The sequence below is a fragment of the Branchiostoma floridae genome, chromosome 16, assembly GCF_000003815.2.
Source record: "Branchiostoma floridae strain S238N-H82 chromosome 16, Bfl_VNyyK, whole genome shotgun sequence".
In the NCBI taxonomy this organism is placed as follows: domain Eukaryota; kingdom Metazoa; phylum Chordata; class Leptocardii; order Amphioxiformes; family Branchiostomatidae; genus Branchiostoma; species Branchiostoma floridae.
In genome coordinates, this window is record NC_049994.1 from 12,549,338 (window position 1) to 12,573,964 (window position 24,627).

Consider the following 24,627-nt stretch of genomic DNA (forward strand, 5'->3'; position numbering starts at 1 on the left):
ACACTAATTAATTAGTCTTGTACAAAGAACTTGGTTATGCAGACCAGCCATCGAAGGAGTCTTCTAGAGCCTAAAAATATTTTTCTTCCCCCTGGAATCTGAATGGAAATCCTGTCAAGCTTTTTTGAGGGGCATATTTTGCTGGAAGAGTAGACTCAGCTTGGTTCAATAACATCTGTGCTGAATTTCTGGAAATCTTTGAAAAATTTAATTTTTTAGATATCTACATGCTGATCTTTGTCTGTCAGAGGATAGAATGGCCAGTATAAGATTATATATACAAGACTCAGTCCTAGTTGAAAGGACGGCACCCAGTACAGGCACACTTAAGCTGCCAAGCCCTGATATATCCAGCATACAGATACTAGTACATCATGTACAAAAATGTAACATATATATTTATGTCCTGTGTGCCTTGCCTAGTTATAACCAAGATAGGGTATTTCCTCAAAGTAACAGCATTGCGCTCGTGTAATGCATGAAACCCTGACGTTAGGGGCGTCAGCTTTGTTCATGGGTTTCTTTCCGGAGGTCAACGGTCAAACCCTGGTACTGACTGAGATCATTTTATTGGGCTGGGCTGAAACTCTGGCAGCTTAAAGTAAGGTTATAAACAACGCACTAGCTAGCTAAGACATTTACCTGACCAGTCCTTTTCAACGAGATGTTTTTGACACTTTTAGTATCTTCCCAACCAAATAAAAACCGAAAGCAAGCCAGTGCATCCTACATGAGGAAAGGAGGTTTATGAAACAGCCAGAATGAATAAATATGAGAAAAGCTAGACAATGAATACATTAGGCTGGTTGTTGCAAAGACCACACAGCGAAAACAACAACAGCCAACATGGCCAAGGCAGCCAGGATTTTGAAGATGGGGTACCTCGAGATGAAGCTACCACAGAAAAAGGCAAGTTGTTTTCAATTGGTCTTCATTCTGCAGTAAGATTATTTCACATCTTCTGCAGATTCTTCATATTCTAACTTTAAAATTTAAGGCCTTGAGAAAACATGGAAGGAGTAAGACCTTGGTACTGCAATGTCGTCATGATGTTTAGTGCTAGAATTATGTACCCAGTATTTTTCTCACATTCTCATTTGAAATATGTACCCTTTAAACAAGAAGCACAGAAACAAAAGCCTTAAGGTTTCATAAAATTTATCTGGATAGGATGCAGACTCTTTGCTTACAATTTCACCACAGACCACTTAGCATATTTCTCATGATAACACAAAGACACTGTTACACATGTACATGTTTTGTTGTTGAATGTTGTTGTATCACTTTTACATAAAAAGAAAACTCAGAACTGTAGATGACATGCCACATGTTGATTTTCTATGGTATTAATAAGCAGAATGCACATTTGTAGGTATAGCATGTTGTGCATTTTCTATCAGCACAAATGCCCAAACTAAAGTTTCTTCAATTTTTCTGTGCTAAAGTGTTCAAGTTAACTTCAAATAAAGAAAGTTTTCTTTCTGCTATCAGGGCACTTGGCAGCTGAAGTGGTGTATCTTCTGCATCCTTGATGACAACTCAACATCTTTTCTGGACTATTTCTCAAATGAGGAGTCCTTTCGCAAGGGAGGAAAAGTCGCCAGCATTCGCCTCGATGCCAAAGACAAGCTGTCTGTGTAAGTACTTTTTTCATTCAAATGAAGACTCATCTGTGTTGGTAGAATCCATAGTTGAACAGTTTTAAGCTTTGTTCCAACACCTGGCAAATTCTTGAATACCGATAGAAAAAGGTTCAAACAAAAAGCAAACACAGGGTGAACACTCACCATGAATTTTCAGTCGACCTTGCATATGTCTGTCTTACATGAATCAAATGTTTTTCCACCATGTTGAATACCTTACTCTTGATTCTCTCAAGATGAGATTACAAATTAGTAGTCCTTTTCCTTCTAAACTGAAAACAAAATACAATTGTATATTGTACCATTGTTCTCCCTTGCATTGTTAAGTTAAATGTTGTGTTCAGCTTATTTTAGATGACCTGATTTGATACAAAAAAATCAAATGTATTCAAAGGTTGATTAGACTCATAGGTCTGTCAGGTGATACGACAAAATGCAGGGTTTGATTATAGAAAATTTCATCAATATGTATAGATATGGGTCACATGTGCACACTGGCCATATTGTGTCTGGGATATTTCCTTTGTTCTGTCCTTGGTGCTGAATACAACTTCCAACAGTAGTAAGATCTGTAAATGACATGTGAATAAGATAATTTTTGTTTGGTGGTTTGAGGAACAGATCTCAGATTTTCCTTTCAGTGTCAAGGAGCTAACAAATACCCATATGTAGACAATTCTTCAACGAGAAACATACAGAGAATGAATATGCAAAAACACAAAATCACAGACAAATTTGCCCCCCTCCCCACCAGAACCTCCTCTTTTTTTGTTCAAGGTTATCGGTATGAACATAGTGAAATTCCCTTTATAAACGAATAAATGAATGAATGTGGCAGTTTTAGAGTACCTGATGGAATTATTAGAATTGAAGAATGCACCATTGCAAACATATATGGGATAAAAGGGATGTATGTTTACAATTTGTTCTTATCAGGATAATGGACCAGAAGATGAAACAAAACTGTCTGATGGTAGACAATGACAAGGGACCATTTGGCTTCTACCATAAGGACCCAATGCAGATGGCCCAATGGCAGAAGGTGTTTCTTTTCTGCCTGACTCCAGGTAAGGACTTGGCCAGTCAGAGAGGCTGTTACAAAGTAATCACATTGTGGAACAGTTGAAAATTGAATGTATAATGAGGAAGACTTTTAGGGGTAGAGATGTTATTCAAATTGCACAGATGTAACAGATTACACTCTGGAAACTTGGTTGTTGATGTTTATGTGTTGTACAACAGGATTGCATGACTGATTTCATTTGCATATCTGTGAGAATGATGCAATGAATAAATATCAAGACATAGGCTTCTATCATTTCACATGATTATGCTCAGAAAAAGTGTGTTTTGTCTTTAGAGAAGGAAAGAAAAACAATTATAAAGACAAATTCACAGTACAACGTACTAGTATCACATTGTCCTTGACAACTTTTGCCATAGATGGACTCACAATTCTTTACAGTTTATTTTCCATTGACACTGGAATGATCAAAGTTAAAGCTTTTATACATGTGCCATTTCCATACCATACACAGGCTAGTTTGGCAGCCCTGGCTACATGTGTGTCCTGAACAGCCAATCCAACAAATAAACAAATATACATGTGTCTTCCTTTGAAAATTACTTGCATACCCGTTATGTTGTGTAGAATTGTCCAATAATCTTTGTTGTTTAATCAATGTTATCTGTAGGAGAAGGGGTGGACTTGTCCCAGCTGAGTGCAGGTCCAGGCACACCTCTCCCTCCTCTGCCCCCAACAGGAGACAGCGATGGTGCTCCCCCAGTTCCACCCATCCCCCCAGGTCATCCAATGAATGCCCCCAGGCTCCCTGGGGCCCCCTCACCGCCCCCCTACCCTGGGGGTCAGCCCCTCCCCGCCGCTCTCTCTGGATTGCCCCTTCCTCCCCTCCCCACTATGTCCATGAGTGGACCTCCCCTACCACCACTGCCCACCTCAGAACATAACTATGAAGAAGGCGTCATGTGTGAGTAGTAGGCTTCTTTTACCACTTCAGAATCTGTAGTACTGTCACTTGTCACCTGTAGTGTAACAGTAGTATTAAGTATTATACAATGTGATGTCTTCAGCTGCCATATTGATGTACCTAGTATTTGCATTTCTGTAAATTGCAGTTCTAGCATTAAAAGATCTCAAACAGTTTAAGATCATCTACAGTAACCCTCGCAAATATCCACAATTCAATGGCTACATCTCAACATAGAGAATAAATAGTAACCCAGAATTACTGTAAAACTTGAATGCCAATGAAAGATAATTATGCTGTGTCAGCATGAGTTATGCAAATAGGGACACCAACATGGCATTCAGGACCTGCCTGCTTCATTGATACAGAAATTGAACAACAGAGTTGAAATGCTGAAGAATATTGATTTTTTAAGTTTTCTGGTAATAATGAACTGATATCCTTTTCACAGATTGTGTCTTACTCTAATGTTTTTACTTTATATCCTAAGACTGGTGGGTATGTCTTGTATCAAATAATTTTTTTCCTACTTACCACTCTCTACTTACCACTCTACAGCCATGTTCAAAGTGGCTGTTGAGGACACCATTGACTCCAAGCGTCTGGGCCTTTCTGGAGAATACTACTTAGTCATCTCCCCGGAGGAGATTGTGGTGATGGAGCGAAAACATGGCAAGGATGGAAACATAGCGGAGAAGGAAGTATGTATATTATGTTTTGTTTGATAAATAAAAGGACTTTTGAGGTTGCAGGTCCAGTAGGCTGTTAAAGACAGAGCCCTCTGCTCTCCCTCCACCACATACATCCCCAACCAAACTTAGCACTAGGGGAGGGTACAAGTACAGGAAATTCAGGTACAGTTCCAGTTCAGGTTCAGAGGATCAGCTTTTTGACCTGATTGTCTGTGAAAACTTGTGAATGGGCTGTACTCAAAGGAATCTGTTTGGTGGAGTATATCCGACTTTCACTGGCATTTTAAGATACCGGTATTCTATCTTCGTGTTAACTACCTTTGTTAATTCCTGTGTATTGTTTCTGCTCCCTGTAGGTTCTGACATGGAAGCTGACCACTCTACGTCGTTTCTTCATGACCGTTATCCCGGGGGAGAAAAGTGACCAACTGCTGTCCATTGAGTCTGGCAGGTATGATGATTCAAGATTGGTGGATTTAAACCCAGAACCTCTGGGTTATGAATCGAACACCCTGCTGATTATGCAACACGAGACTCAACCTGAAAATGCTATGAAGGTTACGTTTTGAGTGTGTTTGTCTGTCTGTGTGTGTTTGTGTTAACAGCCTAACTCGAGAAGCCTTGGATGGATCCTGATGATAATTGGTAGGTGGGTAGAGGTCAGGAAAACAAAGGTCAAGTTCGATAATTTCTTCTGTATTTCAGGCGTTCCAGCACAGGTCCGGGGGTTTTTCAGTTCTTCACAGCAGAAGGGGATGAGCTGTACTCCTGCATCCGTCAGTGTGCCATTAAAGGCCTGGAGATGATCAAGGCAAGGAAGGCTGCTACAGGCGGCCAGCAGCAGGGCATGCCACCACCCCAGCAGCCTGGGCCACCTGTACCAGGCCCACGACCGCCCGGGCCGAGACAGCCCGGGCCGCCGGGGCAAAGGCCGGCTGGACCACCTGGACCCAGGCAGACTAGGCCACCAGGGCCGAGGCAGTCGGGGCCCCCCGGCCCGCGACAGCCTGGCCCGCCTGGCCCACGACAGCCTAGGCCACCTGGCCCACGGCAGCCTGGCCCCCCTGGGCCAAACCAGGCTGACCCAGGGAAGGCCCCACAGACTACTCAAGGTCCACCCACCACCCCTCGAGGTCCGAACAACAACAACCAGCCGCAGCAGGCGAACGCAAACGCTCCCAACCAGAAGGCAGCCGCCAAACAGCCTCCCAAACCGGCTGAGGGAACCCCGCCTCCGCCGCCTAAGGCTCTGGACAGGGCAGAGGAACTCAAGGCTAAGGGAGTTATCATCGACGATGGGATGAACCCTGTGTATGGACAAGGTAGATCATATTTCAGTTTCCTATCATGTATCATATTATGTCATGTCATGTCATATCTTGTCATATCATATCATATCATGTATCATACCATATATCATATCATATTATATATCATATCATGTATCATATATTGTGTCATATCACACCATTGAAAGCAGTAACGCAATTCATCTTAGAATGGCAATTTCTTTAACATTCTTCTCATATTATTTCATAATTGGGAAGACAATTATGATTTTTCTGTCTTGCAGGTTTGGCTCCACTACCCCCAGATGATGAAGTTGATGAGAGCAGTGAGTGGAACATAATACTCTTGTCGTAGTAGATTGTAACGTTAATCAACTGGGGGAATGTTTGTGACTACATGAAACCTCTTGAGATATATTAAACAAACAGTATCTGTAGTTGTGCTTCTCACCAGAAACTTTTACATACAATTGTATGGTATCATACAATTGTATGGTACCATACTACCCTGTCAGTTAATCAACTGGGGGAATGTTTGTGACTGCATGAAACCTTTAGAGATATAACAAACAGTAAGTAAGCTGTTCTTCTCACTAGCAATTGTCCTGCTACCATAATTGTATGGATTGGAATGTTCCGTATATGTGTGCTTGCATCTTCTTATCATCCTCTCAAGCCAAGCCCTCTTCTGGTATGTACATGTATGATTTGTGTCAATTGTACCGCTGGGTAAGCACTGGGCAGCTGTCAGCCAATCAGATATTTTCCCTCCTGTTGTTGGACTCAACTTGAAGGGGATCCAGCCAATCACATTGCCTCTTGATTGTAAGCAGCAATGTGATTGGCTGGAAACTATATTCCTGCAAGAATAGGAAGTATTTGATTGGATAATGCTGGAAAGTGCTAATGCAGTGGGGATCGGAGGACCAATCACAGGTCATTTGGCCAGGGGGCTTTTTCTTGACATATACAGTGCACATGTACCTGCAGCAGGCTTGGCTTGAGAAGATGCTTCTTGTTTGCCATGCCCTGTGTTTGTCTGTGTGGTGTAATTGGGTCTTACCCTTCTCAAACCACTTTGCAATAACAGTGTCCCTTAATGGTATAAACTTATATCAGCCTCATACTCATCTGGGAGAAGTGACGACCTGGTTTGATTTTCCAGTGGGTAATTGTAGCCCTCAAGATAGCGTCACTGAAGGAAGCACAAATACTAGCAGCATATCCAGTGCATAGACAGTCACACAAATACCTTCTCAGGGAGGTCAGTGAATTTGTTAGATGTTGTCATTTTTTATCTTTTGTTTTAGTCTCTATCAGACTACATAGGTTGATGGAAAAAAAAGTAGAGGTTGGCCAAATAGACTAGTGTGGATTTCCCAATTTTTTTGCCAAATTCTACAATTGCCAATCCCCGCACCCCCGTAGGAAGGCCTGGTGGAGGCTAGACTCCAGGCTACAAATGGACTGGATAATATGCAAAAGAATTTTGCAAACCTGGGGTGTTCATCGGGAGTCATCTTCTTTTTTGAAGTCCACTAATCGCTTTCTAATAGGTGCCATTAGTGGAGAAGTAATTTTATTTTTTTGTGAGTAGGCCATGACAGGACTGACAAAAGAACTCCTTTTGTCAACTTGTCGACTTACTCCTCTGGCAGTATTTATTTTAGTCTATTAGCCAGTTTCTTACATTTTTCCAGCAACCCATGCAGTCTGGTAGAGACTAGTTTTGCAGCTTGCTAAGCACTGTGTAACTGTAACATTGTCTTCTTTGCTAGATGTTTGCATGTTAGTCTTGTTTTTTGAATAGCAGGAAAAAAATTAGAAAGTAAGAACAAGGTATATCTTGTATCAGACAATAGCAGCTATCTTTTTGTAGTTTTTTTTGGCCCGTTCTTGTTCAAATTTTCAGAGTGACACGTTTTATGTTTAAGTTTTAATATCCATGTCCTTTTTCTACCCATCCCCTTCCTTTAGGGAAAGAAAAGTAAAAGACAAAGTAAGTAATTTCTTAGTATAGTGAATAGTTTAACTGTGCTCCAACACAACAAATAAGTGCCTCTGGATTTTGGGCTGTCCATACTGAACCCTTTATCTACCTATCTCTTACTCTTTGACTTGTTTCTTGTGTTGGAACTCAGTTAAGCTATTTACTATGTCAACCCACAGAGGAGCCAATTCCTTAGTGAAGAAAAGTTGGCCACTTTTGCATGAAATGGTTACCGCAGTGTTCCATACCCTAGATGCCATCTAGCCAGGCCTTCCATGGTGTAACAAGTATGGGAGCCAGGAAGCTAAATAGGATAGCACCTATAGCTAGGCTATATGTAAGTGTCCCAGTGTTCTGTGGTGTGCTTCTGGAGAGTAGATTGAAATACATCTTGAAAAATGTTGTCCTGGAAAGACATATAAGGGTCATTGTCCCAATATAGTCTGAGCTTTCTAATATTAATCTTGACCGAAACTCTGACCACCCAGACAAGTCCAAGCCTGACCAAATCAAGCCTCCGATGGGCCACACCCGCAACGCCAGCAACGTCAGCAACCTCAGCTTCGACCTGGACCCAGAGTTCGTGGCCAAGGCCAACCTGGTGACTGCCAACTGTAAGACTGAAGAGGACTTGGATGGACTGGAGCAGGAGTTTGATCTGATGAAGCTGCTGCAGTCCAGCGTCACCACCATTGAGAAGGATTGCTACCAAGGCTCGAAGTAACCACCTGCGATAGAGTGTTTTCACATGATGTCATTGCTGCATCTGCTGCCATGTTGGTGTCCCTATTTGAATTTTAGTGAAGAATCATAAGTCAAGCCTTTTTGGACATTTTAAGATCTTCTGACCATTCCAAGTAACAGCTCAAAGAGAGTTTGCATTAGGAGTCCCCACAATGCTTTGTGTTGAATGCAGAAGAACCCCAGGGACCCTATATTTAATGCTTCATGGCAATTAGGCAAAATTTGGTCGCCTCACTACAAATCCTGTGAGTAAGATGTCTTTCCTTATTAATGTTGAAAAATCCAAATACACTGCCCAGCCTTACAAAAAAAGAACATGCAGACCCTCTGCAAAGAAGAGATACAAAAAAAGACAAAAATTTAAAGCTTGAGCTACCATTGCTTTTTGGATATTGTACTCCTCATATAATGCTATATGTCCTCCTATTATGATCTTGTATGTAAATTTTAACAAATTATACAAAATGCAATCAAGCCTAATAATTCAACCTCCCAGGAGCAACTTGGCTGTAAAGAAATGACTCATTCTCTACTATTACTAAATGCAAATAGGGACACCAACATGGCAGTCAGCACCGGCCTGCTTCATTGACGTCGAAAGAGAGTGAAAACACTATATTTGCAAAGGAAACCTTGAGGAGTGCAGATAAACATACAAGCAACTTAAAATTATGTAGGCCCAATAATTTGAGAGGCTCTGAGTTGTATGTACCACATGTAGCCATATAGCAACAAAACAAAGCCGTCACGGCTTAGTAGCTTGCAGACATTTGCCTTTCTTAGTTCTTCTTGTGATGTCCTTTAAAACACAATATGATGAGAGGATGCTTTTAAGCATATCATTGATTGATAATTATTTGCAATCATGTAAAGCACATTTTTTAGAGTGTGAAATCTGTGCGTGATTATGATATAGGCTTCAACTAAACCAAGAAGTTTATAGAGAGTATTGATAGTAGGGGAGGGACATAATGGCTTTAGTATTTGCATTAAGACATAAATTTTAAGAACATTTTCTGACAGTGAATGTTTTTTTAGAAAAAAGGACTTTGAGCCTTAGCTCTGTCATTCTGACACTTTATATTGTCCTGGGACACTGGAAAGAAATAGACCAATTGAAAAAGATTCTTAATCAAAGAAAACTGTTTTACCATTCATGGTTATTTGGCAAAAAATGAAAAGTCAGAATGGAAAGTCATAGAAAAACAAATTAAGGTGAACTACACTTAAATTCATTGTTCGCTCTACCATGGTGTGTTTCCAACTTCTTGGATGTCTAATATTTGTTGTATTTGTGATATGGTTTGGATAGTCATGTTGCGTTTACGTTATAGACAGTTTTAGATTTTAAGATGTTAGCTTTGCATAAATCAGAGAAGTTACAAACTTCTACTGCCCACCTAGGCATGCAAGTTTTTTAACGGTGTTGTTTGTAGATTTAGTTTTGTGAACTTTGATGTAAGAAAGAACTATGATAACTGCCATTGTTTTCTCAATACAGCATCATTAGAACTCAAGCTCAGCAACTTTTTCCTTCAGTATTGCCACCATAATGCTGACTTGGTAGTCTGAGTTATTGTACAGTGTAGCACAACTACACCCCTGGTCAGAATGTACCCAGGTTCAATTTAGACAGGGGTGTATTTTAGCCTGCTTCACCTGTTTTGTGGCATTATAATTCCAGTTAACTGAAATGATGACATGGCATGGTATGCAATGCTGTACAGAGTAACTTGAAATGATAAAGGGCTTTTTTTGGTTCATGTAAAATGCATTAGAAACTTCAGTTGTATGTGAAAACGTTCAATTCAATAATTTCAATAATTGATTATATTACAACCTGTAGTGATTGAGTAGCGTGGTACTTGCTGTAATGTGCATTATATGTTGACTTCAGTTTTGTCATGAAATCAATAAAGATTTCTCATATGTGTCACACAGGACAGGTGCTTTATTGCCAAATGCATTTATTGTTTTCACAGCCTACAGGTAAAGCACAACATCAAGAAACCCCCAGTTGCAGCAAGGTTAATTTTAGAAACAATTGTATGCCACCCAAAATATGGCAAAAAATGACATCGGTTAAGTCCAAGCAACCATGCCATGCACAAAAGTCACTGATAGGAACATGCTATGCATCATCTAGTCAAAGATGGTCTGTATTTATTAATTTATTTATTCACTTAATGTAGTATCGTAGCCAGTAAGTACCCAAACTGAGTAATGAAGCTGTTTATTTACGTACTCGATGTACCTCCTCGAACACACTGTCAGGACCCCCATTAGATGTCCCTTCCAAAAGATGAGTGCAATCCCTTACAACATGTCTGATCTCAGCCGACCCTAGGATTGAACTCAGGCCCATGGATTCGGATCCAGTATTCCATGCCAATCATCATTTGCTCTTCTGAAAATGTTCTTTGGTTGTTGGAATTGACTCATGTTGACACAATTGCTCAATATATTGGGTGTTTTCAAAAATATACAATACACACAACTCTTCAACTTCTCTTGGTTTTATTTGTTCCCAATCAGTGCTATATCTAGTACAAGTAATCATTCAGAAATTCTGATTTCAGAACTAAATATTAAACTTCGATGACTTTAATATGGGGCCTTTTCTTTACACTTGCCAGCAGTTCTTGGGGGAAAAAGTCACACAAACATTTATGTCATTTATCATGATATAGACAATGTTATGATGATTAACAATCCGATGAAGTTCTATTCATATGAGACCATCATTCTTCTTCTTTTCAAAAGCAAAATCTGGATGCTTCAGACATATTTGCAGCATTTGTTTCACTTGTAACAAACATTCCATCCAGATTTTTTTGTGACGAAATATCTTGACGAAACCTCCTTTGGAATACACAGTATTTAACATTAACATAGATCAGTGATGTAGTAATCATCATACTTTTTTAGCTATAACAACTTTGTATTTACCGTTTACATATTGGGAAGCCCCCTTTCTAATTGGTTACAATGCATCAATTAAGTACTAAGATACAACAGTTTAGAAACTGCAAAACATGATTAGCTATTTCTATAAAACTGTTACATGGTAACAATTTAGACAATACATATTGTTCAACATGTCCTTTCAAATTAATGATCATCTTAACATAGTTTCAAACTGATCATTAATATTCAGTTCTTATTTACTTTTTCCAAACAAAATGACAACTTGTCAATTGTCCCACAATCACAATAATGTAATCCTTGCAGTTTCTGTATAGTACCAAGTTGAAAATCTAAGTGTGGTAGATACTTGTTACATTTTGCTGAATACATCATCAAAAGTGATACAATAGTACAACAGAATGTCACATCACACAAAAACACAACAAAACACAAAGCTCAGAGTCAGAATAAGACAGTTTAGGACAGATACTTGCAACCTCTACATTTTTCACAACAACAGGGTACAACCAAAGGAGAGCTATAGAAGAACAACAAGAACACAGTAAACAAGCAGAAAGGCATGTAACTTCAAAATTCAAGTGTAACTCTACTTGGCTCTAATGGAATTTTTATCAGTCTTCATTACATCATTTTTACTACTGTTCACTCATTCTATTGAGGGATGAAAATTCTTACTGTCAAACATGTACAAGTGACCATCTCTACATAAGAACCAACTGGCTAATGTGACCACATTTTTGTGATCCCTTAGAAAATTTTCCCCACTCATTTTAAGAATCTTGTCTACAGGGACCACCTGTCCACATAGACCAGATTGTATTGATCTGTAGAGTACTGTTCTTGGGTAGTTTGACTGTACACATGTACATGCATCTAAGAAAGGTCACTGCAAGTCACATTCTTTCATGTATTCTTTCCACAATGTAATGCACCCTTGTACAGTTTTAACTTTTTGTCTATTAATCATTAAAATTAACTAATAAACATTAACTAGTAACAGTAACATTAATAGCCTAACAGATACCCTCCAATTTTAGTATAAATCGAGAAAACTTTCTTTTTAGGAAGACAAGAGCATTATCTGATACTGGTGATGTTACATCATGATGCAGGACACCAATAACTAAGAGGAAACTTTTTTCTTCTATTGACATAATATAGCATTTGCCCAAATTCTGTCGCAGTTTACCAGCATTCTGTCTGACGTTCCAAGACTTCAGGAGAATTCTGAAGATCTGTCCATGTCCATTGTAACCCTTTCTTAGATCAGACTTGTAGACATAAATTCATTTGGTCAATCTGCTTAGAAAAAATCAAACTTTTCCAGACATAGCATGTCCTTCTGGATGTGTTGCCTGTTTTCTTATTATGTACATGTAATCTAAATCCTCACATTAGTTACTACATAATACCTGTTCTAATCTTAATTTGAAAAAATACATTTTTCAACAAACATTTCTTTTTCTAATGGACCCCTCAAAAATAGCACCATCATGAGGGTATTCACCATACTAGCTCTTGCGATGTAATATTGCCACCACCCTAACAATTGCTATGTACTGTAGACTGTATTCTTTATGACACTCGTATACATGTTAAACAGAGCCTGTAAAAATTCTGTGTCTTCTGTCATACTTAACATCTTGAGAGTCACAAAAATCAGTTCTGTAACAACAGTTACCAAACTATTTATGTCACACATATGTTGCAAACATGAAGATAAAATGCAGCTATCTTCTAGAGACATCTTTAACTCAATACCCGGTCTGTCTTGAGCCTTAGATTTCTTTCTGTAACATTATTGGTTCTTTTTGTATTAAATCTGCCATTCTAAGATCAGGAAAGTACAATTTCATGTCTTGCAGTTCAGATTTTGGATCGACAAGCAAATTTCTGTTCTGGGAAGGACCCTAGAAAAAGCCCTGCACAACACAGCAAACATAACTAACGTTACAACAGAAAATATTACTACATTCAATACAAAATATAGGTGTTTTATGTAATGTTGATAGATTGTAAACCTTCATGTACCTGACAGAGAACTGTACTTTGCATTGCATTGAAAGGTGCAAAATCTCTTCTGTTTATATTCAAAATGAAATACATCTGTAGGAAATAAGTACCCTGATTTAAGTTTGTCAAAATGTAATCTAAGTTGACACTAATGATCTTTTTGCAACTTGAAAACTTCAAAGGAAATGACCAAAACATTGACTCTTTGATTGTTCCTATCCTACATCTGGGCCATTGAAGCCTAAAACCACACCATTTCCTTCAAACCAACAATGCACAAGCCAAACCCAAAGCTACAGCATCCACTCTGAACATGCAATGCTGTGCACATGCGCCCTCTAAGTTTTACTTCTGAACTGCACCCCACTGCAACCATTTTGCCAGCTCTCCTGACACTTAACTTTGAACTATACCAAGCTCTCCACACCAGTCACTGTAGTAACTTTCTGTTGACAGTATCTTTGAACAAAGCCCTATAACCTCCTTGAACCAAGGACATTATAGATAATGTCCTTTCTTGAACAAGGCTAGGGCACAACCCAGGTGAATACAGTACAATTGGTGCTTTAGTCAAATCTACAGACAAAAAAGACCAAACTGGGACCACACTGCAAACTTTTAAAATTGCATTGTTTTTCTCAACATACCAAATTATCAGTGAAAGAATGAAAAAAAACCTTAACTTTGGACCATTTCCATCTTCCCCAATACCTCATGTATACAACATAATTGTGGCACCATGGTGATAAAAATAAAGATTGTACAGTACAACATATTCCTGGATGACTTGCGACAACATTTATAATACAGAAGACAAACTTGACCCCTGAAGATTGTATGTGGACTTGAACTTGGAAGATTGCATTCTAACTGAACTTGAATTTAATTTGCAAATCAATTGTTTCATGCTATATTTTGGAGCAGTTAATTCATGGTCTTATCATGGTTATAGGCATAACTTAAATCTCCTTTGTCTTATAGACCGACTGGCAGAGAGAGAGAGCCCGTGTGAACGATTAGTAATAAAATTATCAAAGACCATCTTGAATTTTTCAACATTACATTCTGCAATGAAAAACCTGACCTATGTAGTACGAGGTTGTGTAAAAGAAAACTTGAATATCTTATGTTCTAATTTATGTTTACACACACTCTCATCTTAGTCCATGGATTGTGTAGCACTAACAATGACCCAAGAAAACTGGCCTGAAGTCCCTTATTCTTGCTAAGATAGTACTGAAAATCTGTCAGCCAATCAGCTACTTCCCCTCCTGCTGTTGGAGGAAAATTACCAGCCAATCACATAGCAGATTATCATAAAGAGATCATGTGATTGGCTGGTAGCTTCCCTCTAACAACAGGAGGGGAGAATCTGATTGGCTGAAGGCTGGCCAATACTGATTGCAGCTAGAAGGATGGATTGCAGGTAGGTATGTCATGGTCATTACTAATGATACACAAGTCGTGGGCCATCCATGAAAAGGTGAGATAGCACAGTACCCATGGCAGTTTAAGCTTGAAAGCAATACTGAATGGTGTTTTTTTTTTACATTGTAATGTTAGCCTTGGTACATGTATTACACTTTTCTACATCAGTTCATTTTCAGCCCTCAACTATCCAGCATTAGGACATTCTGTAGTTTTGTTTGCTAGTCATTTTTTATTAATATTGGGCAAAATTACTTGTCAAGTTTATGATATAATCTTTTATACAGCACCGCAAATGGATTGATACTTTAAGTACTTGAGCTATCATTGCATCAGTTTATACAACGGTATGTATTTGTCCATGGACCAGTATTTTATTGACTATATCTTCACTCAACTGGAATATTTTCTGCACATTCAAAACAGTTGAGCTTGTACAAATATATACCAAATATCTCAGACCCAAAAATTGAAAAGATGACAACATCGTACATGTGCATTATGATGACCTATACAGTCACAATGTTCAGCAAATTTCTGTTTATTCCACTCAGAAATCTAATAAAGAAGAGTTTATGGAGTTCAGGAATATTACACACATATTACACACACACACAAACACACAGACAGTAGGCAAGTATGAATTTGCCAGAAAATACAAACAAAATACAACACTCTTTGAACCACACTTGTTTATCTGTATTGCCTTTTATAAAACAGAGTTACCAATAATGCAATTCTCATACATGTGACATTACTTATACAAGTATATCTTTAACACACTTTGTAATACAAGTCAAACAACAGTACTCTATGATAGATATTGGGTGTTGGTGAAGTGAAGACGTAAGCTTTATTTTTCAGGACTTGTTTCAAATGTGTGTTCAGCTTGACTTCTGGCCGAAGCGGCCTCTTGCAGTCTTTCTTGTGCTGCGTCTTCCCCAACAATGTAGGCGTGTTGCAAAGCATCCTTCGCTGTTACTCTTCTGTGGGGGTTGAAGCACAGCATTTTCTGCAGAATAAAAAATACGTAGAATTTTATCTATTCATTTAATATGATATTCATTTATTGGTTTGGCTGTTGATTACACACAACCAGGGCTGCCCAACAAGCCTGTGGCAGTTTCAAAGTGCTAGCCCTGCTGACAGAGACAAATACAATTAAAGTGCAATTTGACGTGGACAGAATTACAATCAAAAACAATATTCTTAATACATACATATAGCCTGTAAAACTTTTTTTATAGCCTGTACATGGTACCCATCTAAGGGATGCCAAGACAGTTCAAGATCTAGAAATAGCAGCAGCTGTCAGAGGAGATAGCAGTCTGTTACAAGTTCAAATGGAATGAAGCAGATGTTACTCTAGAAGATCTAAGAAACTATGCCAGGCAAACATAGTTGGCATCAGGAAAGGCATCCAGCCATGAAACCCCCACTCCAAACCCCTTGAGTTGAGATGTTGTTTTTGCCTGATCTCTTGGAAGTCAGGAATCTGAAGAACATCCCGCAACATCCAACCCTCACAAGATGGGAAACAATGGACGTTAAACCGGATAGAGAGAGGGAGTCAGAAATTGTTTTAACATTCAATAGGAAAGATTCTCTCCTCACTTCTAACATGTCCTTTGCTAGTGGTTCTACTTCAGGCAGCAGGGACTCCAGCGGGATGCCCGGGCGGGGCTGGAAGGACGACCATGGCAACGACACCTCCTCCGGCCATTCCTCCTTAATGGGGGTACCTATTACACTGGAGAAGGGGGAACAGGAAAAGAATACTTTACTCCTTTGATTCCTCAATGTCAGGAGTGTGTCTTCAACATTAAAAAGACAAGAGGTATTGCCGAAAGCTATTTGAGCAGCAAGTCAAGTCAAGCAAAGTCAAAGTTTATTGCACAACAAGTCAACAACTGTAACAGGTACATTTGTACAATGTAAGGCAAAGTGATACATACTCTGCAAGGTAACTGGCTATGTTTGTATAAAGTAACATTCAAATACATGCACATGTATATTCTATAGGCTATGCAAAGTAAAAGAAAACAAATGTAGAATGTAAGCTAACGCGTTGTATCATACTAAAATGAACTCACATACATAACTTGCTTCATACATTAATCTAGAGCATGTGTAAGCACTGGATAAAATCTTTAATGTACGTTATCAAATAAGACATAAAATTTCATGTCCATAACATGCAAAACACACAAAACAAAGGCACAAGCATCAGTGCTATGAGACCACTTCACACTAAAATACACCAACAGAACATGCATCAAACAGTGTAAAGAATGGTATTGAAAAGGGACACACAGAAAAAGAAGAAAAGTTCATCTTTAAGCTGGAAAGCTAGAAATGGGGATGCTGGTTTGGTTCAAGATGCATTGTCCAATGTCATAGCATGCACACATGGTTGTGCAAGGCAATGTGATGTATAAAAGACACAAAGACATGCATAAAGGTAGAATTCGTACAAAGACACACCAGCAAGAGAGAGGACACCATACTCACTTCTTTCCCTCTCAGTTGACAGACCTGAACACTTTAAGAAACACAGCGAAGACAGAGATGCACATACATAAAGCTTTGCATCCAGAACACTAAACCCACATGTTGGACCTGATCAGAGAGTAACATGTGGACAAGTAGGTTCTAAATGTCAAAATTAAACTGTGGAAATAGAAATTTGTTCAAAAAGAGATTGAGATGAATGCAAAAGTATTACAGATGAAGAGGGATATGTTTTTTTATTCATTCATAAGAAACTATGCAATGTTTGAAAAGATCGAAGATACATGCTCTTTTTTTATTTGAACTTTCAGCACATGGTTTGGTTAAACCCCTATGGTCTGACATAACCTAGCCCTAAACAGCTAGGGGATTGTCTGAATGTATTGGCCTCTGAACATAATGTTGTCCCCCATGAATGTGTTTGTATGCAGATCCATCTGAATATGACAGGAAAATGTATAAAGAGATGGAGGATGGTTTGACAGATCCAGACAAAAAAAGAGAAAGAAAATCAAGTTTGTCACAAAGATCTTTTATACTCACTCAAATATTTTATTTAGTTGATCTATATCTGAATTCCCTTGGAAGATTGGTCTGTAAAAATATACATGTATCAACATTAAGTACAGTTGGAAATAATTACTCAAACAATTAAGATAGATTGTTGCAAATTTCACTATAATGAAACAATGTCACATTCAAGTTACCACAATGACCATTTGACAAATGACAAATTAATTTGACAAAAGCATTACTCAGCTCACCATACCAAATGTTACTTTTCATTGCATCAATGAAGAATAGAAACAAAAAGATGTGTTAGAAGATAATCATCTATGCAACATAATATGACAGCTAACATTTGAAACTTTATTGGAATGCAAATCAAAGCAAGTTATTGTAGTTACCCACTTTCTAGTATGTAGCTCTGCAAATATACAGCCAACGCTCCAAATGTCTACAGGGGTGGCGTACGATGCCTGTAACAGCACCTCTGGAGATCTGTACCATAGTGTAACCACCTGCACGGTAAAGAGAACAGCCGTCACACAATTGCATCTTTAGTATACAGTTGTTTCATTTGACGTCATCTGCGTCATTTTGGATTACACTGTCCGCCCTTAAAGCACACAAAGATGCCATTGCTTAATCCAATTAACTGCTAATATGGACACGGGGATTCAAATTCTAATTACTATGACGTCAATGAATAGTCTGTATACAACTGCTATGAATCAATATTAACAGGTGGTTTTTGAGACATACACGTATGATACATACCCACAAAGACTGGTAAAGCAAAAAGAATCATAATAGCAGTAAATGAAACTTTCAGCTCTCATTTTCTTAGATGATTTTAACTTTCACATTGTAATACTAAATGCGCAACCCCTTATACAACAGGTCCAATCACATTTATCCGCCAGGTTGAATAATTCCGCCACTTAGAAAAACAGTGTGCGTGAGTGATCTCTAGTGCAGTCTCCGCAGGTATGTACAGTTTAGATATACAGGAGTGCATGTAACTGGGGGACACTGTTCTGGAGATCTCTTAAGATGCAATTTTTGCGGGTGGCAGGTATATAATTTTTTTGGGTGGCAGATATATATTCAACCTAGATCTTACATTTCTTTCTAAATTTGATATAGAAAAATAAATGAAGTACACATATTTGTACTTGTTTGTTTGTTTACTTTGCACATTAAAAACATTATAACAATGAAATAAAGAAAACTAATTAAAAGTGCACATTTACCACAGATGTCAGAGCCATCTGGAAGCTGTAGTGTCTTGCGAGGCCGAAGTCCGCCAGCTTGACCTGCCCGGTACTGGTGACCAGGATGTTCTGTGGTTTGAGGTCGCGGTGCACCACTCTGTGCATGTGCAGAAACTCCACCCCACTTAGCAGCTGATGCATTATGTCCTGGTGGGGAAAAAGAAGCAGAATTTAACATTTGAATTTAACATTTGAAAGCCAGGGTAAAATGCATCAATGAAGGTTAGAAATCCACTTAGCTGCTGATGCATTATGTCCTAGTGGAGGGAAAAAAATCAGAAATTAAAGGCTAAACATTTGAAAGCCAAGGTGAAATGCGTCAATGAAGGTAAGACATCCAGGTAATACAGTAAGAAACGCCAAAAAGTAGTTACTTAAGTAACTGGATATGATTGTGAAGAGGGTCAGACGTTTCAAACACCATCCGATTCCAGTGTCACTGATGAAAGACATTGGATGGTGTCTGAAACATCCAGGTAATAAGATACTGTACTAAAAAAAAAAAAACAGTTACTCAAGCAAGTGGATAAAATCATGATTGTGGAAAGGGTCAGATGTTTCAGACACCATCCGATTCCAGTGTCACTGATAGAAGACATTGGAGGGTGTCTGAAACATCTGACTGTTTCCACAATCATATCCAGTTGCTTGAATAACTGCTTTTTAGGAAGGTGAAATGGTTTCTTCCCCATGTTTTAGAGTGATGAGCTGAGTATGTCAGCATTAGCCATGGGTACCATTGTAGCTAGCACAATGCTACGGTCACAATACTTCTTAGAGCCAATAGCTGGAACTTTTCCTATTTTGTGCTACCAGTAAATTTCCCCACGCCCTCTAGCAACATCATGCCAAACTGCAGCCTTCTTGGCAATCCAACAGCCTGGAAGCCAGACTGTAGTCAAGTGTGTTGGGTTCTTTTACATGTAGAGGTTTCACACTAGTGAATATACCTACGTGAAGCTAACCCTTATGCATGCGCCTTAAGTCACCATCCGAAGGGTGGGCCCCAGTTGCCTAGTTATACTAGAGGCCTTCTCAAGATTGTCTTGAATATCTGAAGTGTACATACCTCAGGATTACTGATGCTGCATTGGCACATCCCTTACTTGTGTTTCTCCTCATGTGGCGGTATTATGGCACCTGGTGGAATTATGTGAGTTGATGTTACACTATAAACACCAGAAACGTACCTTTATTCTGTCGGGCCCGAGCCCAGGTGCAGGGCACTTCTCCAGGTATGTGTGCAGGTCCTGGTCCACATGCTCAAACACCAGGGTCAGCTTGGTCTCCTTCTCTGCTACTGTCCCATGGCAGATGTCAAGGAGTCTGGAGATGGAAGGAAAGACATTTCTTATTGAAATGTTCACATCAGGTTGAAAGCATAGCAGTCTGAAGAGGAATTCATCCATAAACTTTACTTGCTATGGCCCTAATTTCAAACCTAGGCAGTGGGGATCAGGGTAAAACTTGCATGTGCTGTGGGGGAATCGTGGGTAGCCCCAATAATAGCCCAAACTCCTGCTCCCCCAACAAGAAACAGACACCGACTTGGATGGTAGGTGATACGAAAACATACGGGATTGAGATTCCAATGCTTTCTGCAAGGAGGCGCAGCTGCATGAGATAACTTGCTCTGCCGTATGCAATGCTCGAAACCCCCAAAACCGCGGCCTCCGCCAACCCGTTCACACAATGGTACATAAAAGCTATGAGGCTGCACTAAAACAGTAATCTACCACCCAAAAATTGTCAACGTAACATGTCCAGCACACGAGATACGGAGACCAGCAGCTATGCTGCAGTGCCAAGGAAAGCTGTCAGGTGGCACCTTAATCTTATCATGTTAGGTGAAACCACGCACCGAATATGAGAATCCATCTATGGCTTCTTGAATTACACTGTTAATCCATAAATTACACACTGTTATACTGTTACAGATGCTTCCAAAAGCATAACCTTCTTAGCCAGAATTCCTGTCATAACCCCAGGTCTATTTCGACACATTGTGAGCATCCTTCTAAAGACTCCCACCAGGGTACCACACTACAAACATGATAACATGGCCTCCCCTGGGTTCCGCCACAAAATACTGGGCATTCTTCTCAGATCAGCTCCCAAATCTGGACCAGCTGCAAGTGAGGGGGGTAAAATGCTGAGACACCTTACATCATACATGATGTGCAATTAAAACTGCCAAGAAGACCACTCAGGAGATCAATACAATTTGGTCAACAGGATAGTGTTCACCATTGTCAGGATTAGCAAAAAATCAGCTCACATTGGGCAGGTGGTCTTTTATCATCTTTAAATGTTTTTTTCTTCAGCAAAGTGATTTACTGGAAGTTGTGAAATATCAAGTAGTCATATGTATTTTCAATTCTCACAGCGAGGCGAGGTCTATAAATGTTTTTCAAAAGGTCTTGCTTCAAGCATAGTTTCACTTTTTCTCCTTCTCACTTTTATTCCCAATCAGGTGTGCAACTTAATTCTTTGTGATCTTTCCAACTTTCACTGCAGACTGTCTGGACTGTAACTTTTAGCAAACTTTAATGGTCAGCCAGGCTGATATTAGTTATGAGAAGAGTCAGTAGGGAGAGGGTAACCCCCCCCTAGAAGCATCATGACCTATAAATCTTGGGTGAGCACCCTGGGAACTTTGCCACCTTACTGACAGGTAATCAGATATACCAGATAAAATTCCTTGAGGTATCTTCTTATCTACCCAGTCCATCTAAGAAAACAAACTCATACATTTCAAGTATCTTTCAATATGCCACCATTTGAAGAGGACCTGCATGGGGGTTCCCAACAACACCTTTATGATGAATTTGATGCTTTCCTTATACATCACAGGGAGTTAAAATAACTTGACAACACCTTACAGAAAAGGGCATGCAGATAGTCCTGAGGGTCTGCATGCCTTTTTCCGTTAAGCGTTGACAAACAGTCAACCATCTTGCAACCTTGGCTGAGGACAGAAAAGGGTGGAAAACTTATGTTGATGGATGTGCTGCCCCTACGGCCGGTGAGGCTATGGGACCGGTGAGGTGAGGTGAGAGGTTACGAGCCATTTTAATTCACCGTTAATCGTTACCGACCCGCTCTAATTCAACGTTAATCGTTATCGGTATATTCTTCGTGAAGCGTTATTGGTCGTTTCAATTCAACGTTAACCGTTATTTGTTATTCCGAATTCACCGTTAAGCGTTACCAAGACATTCTTCGTAACCCGTTATACACACGAAGTCAAATGCCAGATAGAACCCCGGAAAATGCAGGAAATGGCGTTTCAAAGGGTCCAGATTTCAAAATTTTCTCCGAGCCTCCCGGCCTTCAGCTCTGGACAGGGTAAAATATGTTGCGGAAGCGTCGCCCTCAAAAACTTTATCACTCATACAGATTTCAGTGTAAACTTAGCTTAGTTTCGGGCAAAAAGTACTCCTAGAATGCAGAAAATGAGGTTTCTCCGGACCTTCCTTGCGACGGCTGGCGCCTTTGGCGCTCACGATGACATGGTGAAAATATGTTAGGGGCGTGGGTAGGCACAAAAAAACTTTTCTCTCTAATAAAAAGTCATTTCATTTAGCTTCGTCTTACAGCAAAATGTGTCCTTCAAAATGCAGCAAATGGTGTTTCAGACGGTCCAGATTTTAATTTTCCCGGACTTATATTGCAACGTCTCGTGCCTTCTGAGCTCGAAATGGTAAAATATGTCGGGGGCTCTGGGGGTGGAGGCCAAAGCTATAATCATTGTGTAATTTGATGAAAATGTCAAAATCAACCTAGCTTAGTCAGTCGGCAAAATTTGCCGAAAATGCAGGAAACAGCATTTAAGAGGGTCTTGATTTTAAGATTTTCCCGGGGGAGCATACCCCTGGACCCCCCTGGGATGCTTCGCGCCTTCGGCGCTCCATGTGCTGAAACAATCGTTCAATCCCTCCATAAGACATTTGCTGCCGCCGTCTCTGTGGCGAGCCGGGAACTCTGCCTCCGTCAACTTACAGATGCCATGGACATCGTCCCTGTCATTCCTCCGGATTCTGGGCACCTTTTGCTTTGTCATTAGTCGGATATCTTCCCCCATTGATATAACTACTCTAGCGTTGTATGAATAGGAATGCACGTCAATGTTACTTTCAACGGTGTTATGTTTTGTAACTCCTTCTGAATTTACCGTTAAGCGTTACCGGGCCTCCTGAATTTACCGTTAACCGTTACCGGGCCTCCTGAATTCACCGTTAAGCGTTACCAAGACCCCCCCATGCAGACCCTCAGTCCTGCATTCTAAACTTCTTGATTTTCTTCACCTGTACAAGTGACTAGCTCTACATTTGTTATTTTGTACATAAAGACCACCTGACCAATGTGACCACTTTTTGGTGGTCCCTTTAAAGTTCGACAACTCTTCCCATTGACACATACATTTCTGTAGTGACCACTTTGATTCTCCACACAAACCAGATTTAATCAGTTCACTGAGTTTTCTTCTTTGGTAGTTTTGACCACAATCGTGAAGACTTTCCGATGAATCATAATTACGGACCAGAAGTATTGAAGTTGGCGTGGGAATAGGATAGCCACTTTGGTCAGGCCTGCTCCAGGCTAGACTTACATGTAGTTCTGAAGTATGTTGATGAATAGCTGGGATCACTTCTCATTTAAGCTGGGTATGTGCGGTATGTCCAGTATGCATGTAAACCATGCAGGGGTTAGGTCACCAGGGGACTCCTGGACAAGCCTATTGTTACCTTCCTACCTGAGGTTTTATGTGTCCTAGAAACGAACCATAGCCACGAATTCTACAGAAAGGAAGGCGACCACTTATGAGAAAAGGAAAGGCAAAGAGTTTTGGTCACAAAAACTTCTGGATGTTACACTGTGGGAGTTATCATATATAATCACAAGGGGACTCCTGGACTAGCCTATTGTTACCTTCCTACCTGAGGTTTTATGTGTCCTAGAAACAGACCCTCACTACAAACTCTTACCAATCTTACAGAAAGGACTGTTTTGGTCACAAAAACTTGTATTGTTACACAGTGGGAGTTATCATAATCACCAGGGGGACTCCTTGACACTTTGTGAGTGCCCAATAACCTTCATCTTCCTATTGTAACTTCAGATAACATAAATAAGAAATGACCAGGTACAAAGTATTAGTCATGAGACTGTGCAACGTTAAGCCGTTGGCTTATAATGAGCTAAGTTCTAAGTTCAAAGGGTCATTCTTCACAATAACAGAGCTTAAAATACATTTTGACAGCCAAAGTACCTGGCAGTGACCCTGAAAGGTCAACTGAAGAATAGAACAAAGGAAAGACTAACAAGTTGAATCCTTTTGGACTACACCATTTAAAAAGAGGGGTGAAGACACGATTTCTCAAAATAAATAAATAAAATAGAAGAACACAAATGAAAGCTAATGTTTACATATGGTTAACAATATCAAACAAATTTTTCAATGACCGATCTTGAATTTAACCCACCCCGAAGGCTATGATGAGCCAATTTGTTTTGGCCAAAATAAAATGGTTACAAAAAGATCTATATTTCTTTTTGATTAAAATTAATGCAAATAATTGCCTTTAAAAAATTCATTTCTTTCATACATGGATTAATTTGG

At 39.6% G+C, this 24,627-nt stretch overlaps 2 protein-coding genes across 6 annotated transcripts in view; one reads left to right on the plus strand and one right to left on the minus strand.

The window, feature by feature from the left end:
- Positions 1-436: 436 nt before the first annotated feature.
- On the plus strand, positions 437-14,011 carry LOC118403659 (WAS/WASL-interacting protein family member 3-like). 4 transcript variants are annotated; one of them, XR_004829670.1, is made up of 11 exons: positions 438-909; positions 1,492-1,637; positions 2,580-2,710; positions 3,338-3,631; positions 4,190-4,332; positions 4,680-4,774; positions 5,029-5,645; positions 5,897-5,938; positions 6,778-6,876; positions 7,590-7,611; positions 8,091-8,236. XR_004829670.1 is itself a non-coding variant. In XM_035802436.1 (10 exons), exons 1-9 carry the CDS (start codon positions 847-849, stop codon positions 7,601-7,603), a joined length of 1,545 nt encoding a protein of 514 aa, XP_035658329.1. In that variant the 5' UTR covers positions 437-846; the 3' UTR covers positions 7,604-7,611; positions 8,091-8,243. The 4 variants fall into 4 exon arrangements, 3 of the variants coding, with proteins under 3 accessions (XP_035658329.1, XP_035658328.1, XP_035658327.1); XM_035802436.1 differs by lacking the exon at positions 6,778-6,876 and having other exon boundaries at positions 437-909; positions 8,091-8,243; XM_035802435.1 differs by lacking the exon at positions 7,590-7,611 and having other exon boundaries at positions 8,091-8,233.
- LOC118403661 (cyclin-dependent kinase 6-like) overlaps positions 13,033-24,627 on the minus strand; it is a 30,789-nt gene continuing 19,194 nt past the window's right edge. For both annotated transcript variants that reach the window (XM_035802440.1, XM_035802439.1), the window contains exons 3-8: positions 20,195-20,330; positions 18,984-19,151; positions 18,139-18,248; positions 17,770-17,820; positions 16,330-16,465; positions 13,033-15,727 (exon numbers count right to left, since the gene is read on the minus strand). In XM_035802440.1, coding sequence (XP_035658333.1) covers positions 15,569-15,727; positions 16,330-16,465; positions 17,770-17,820; positions 18,139-18,248; positions 18,984-19,151; positions 20,195-20,330 — 760 coding nt within the window. In that variant the 3' untranslated portion in view covers positions 13,033-15,568. The remainder of the gene's footprint in view (positions 15,728-16,329; positions 16,466-17,769; positions 17,821-18,138; positions 18,249-18,983; positions 19,152-20,194; positions 20,331-24,627) is intronic.

Bases quoted from the DNA above. Each gene is read 5' to 3' on its own strand.
- LOC118403659 (XM_035802434.1), top strand. From the start codon at position 847: ATGGCCAAGGCAGCCAGGATTTTGAAGATGGGGTACCTCGAGATGAAG. The intron at 2,711-3,337 runs GTAAGGACTTGG...TGTTATCTGTAG, and splicing joins TCTTTTCTGCCTGACTCCAG to GAGAAGGGGTGGACTTGTCC. The intron at 5,939-8,090 runs GTGAGTGGAACA...CTGACCACCCAG, and splicing joins TGATGAAGTTGATGAGAGCA to ACAAGTCCAAGCCTGACCAA.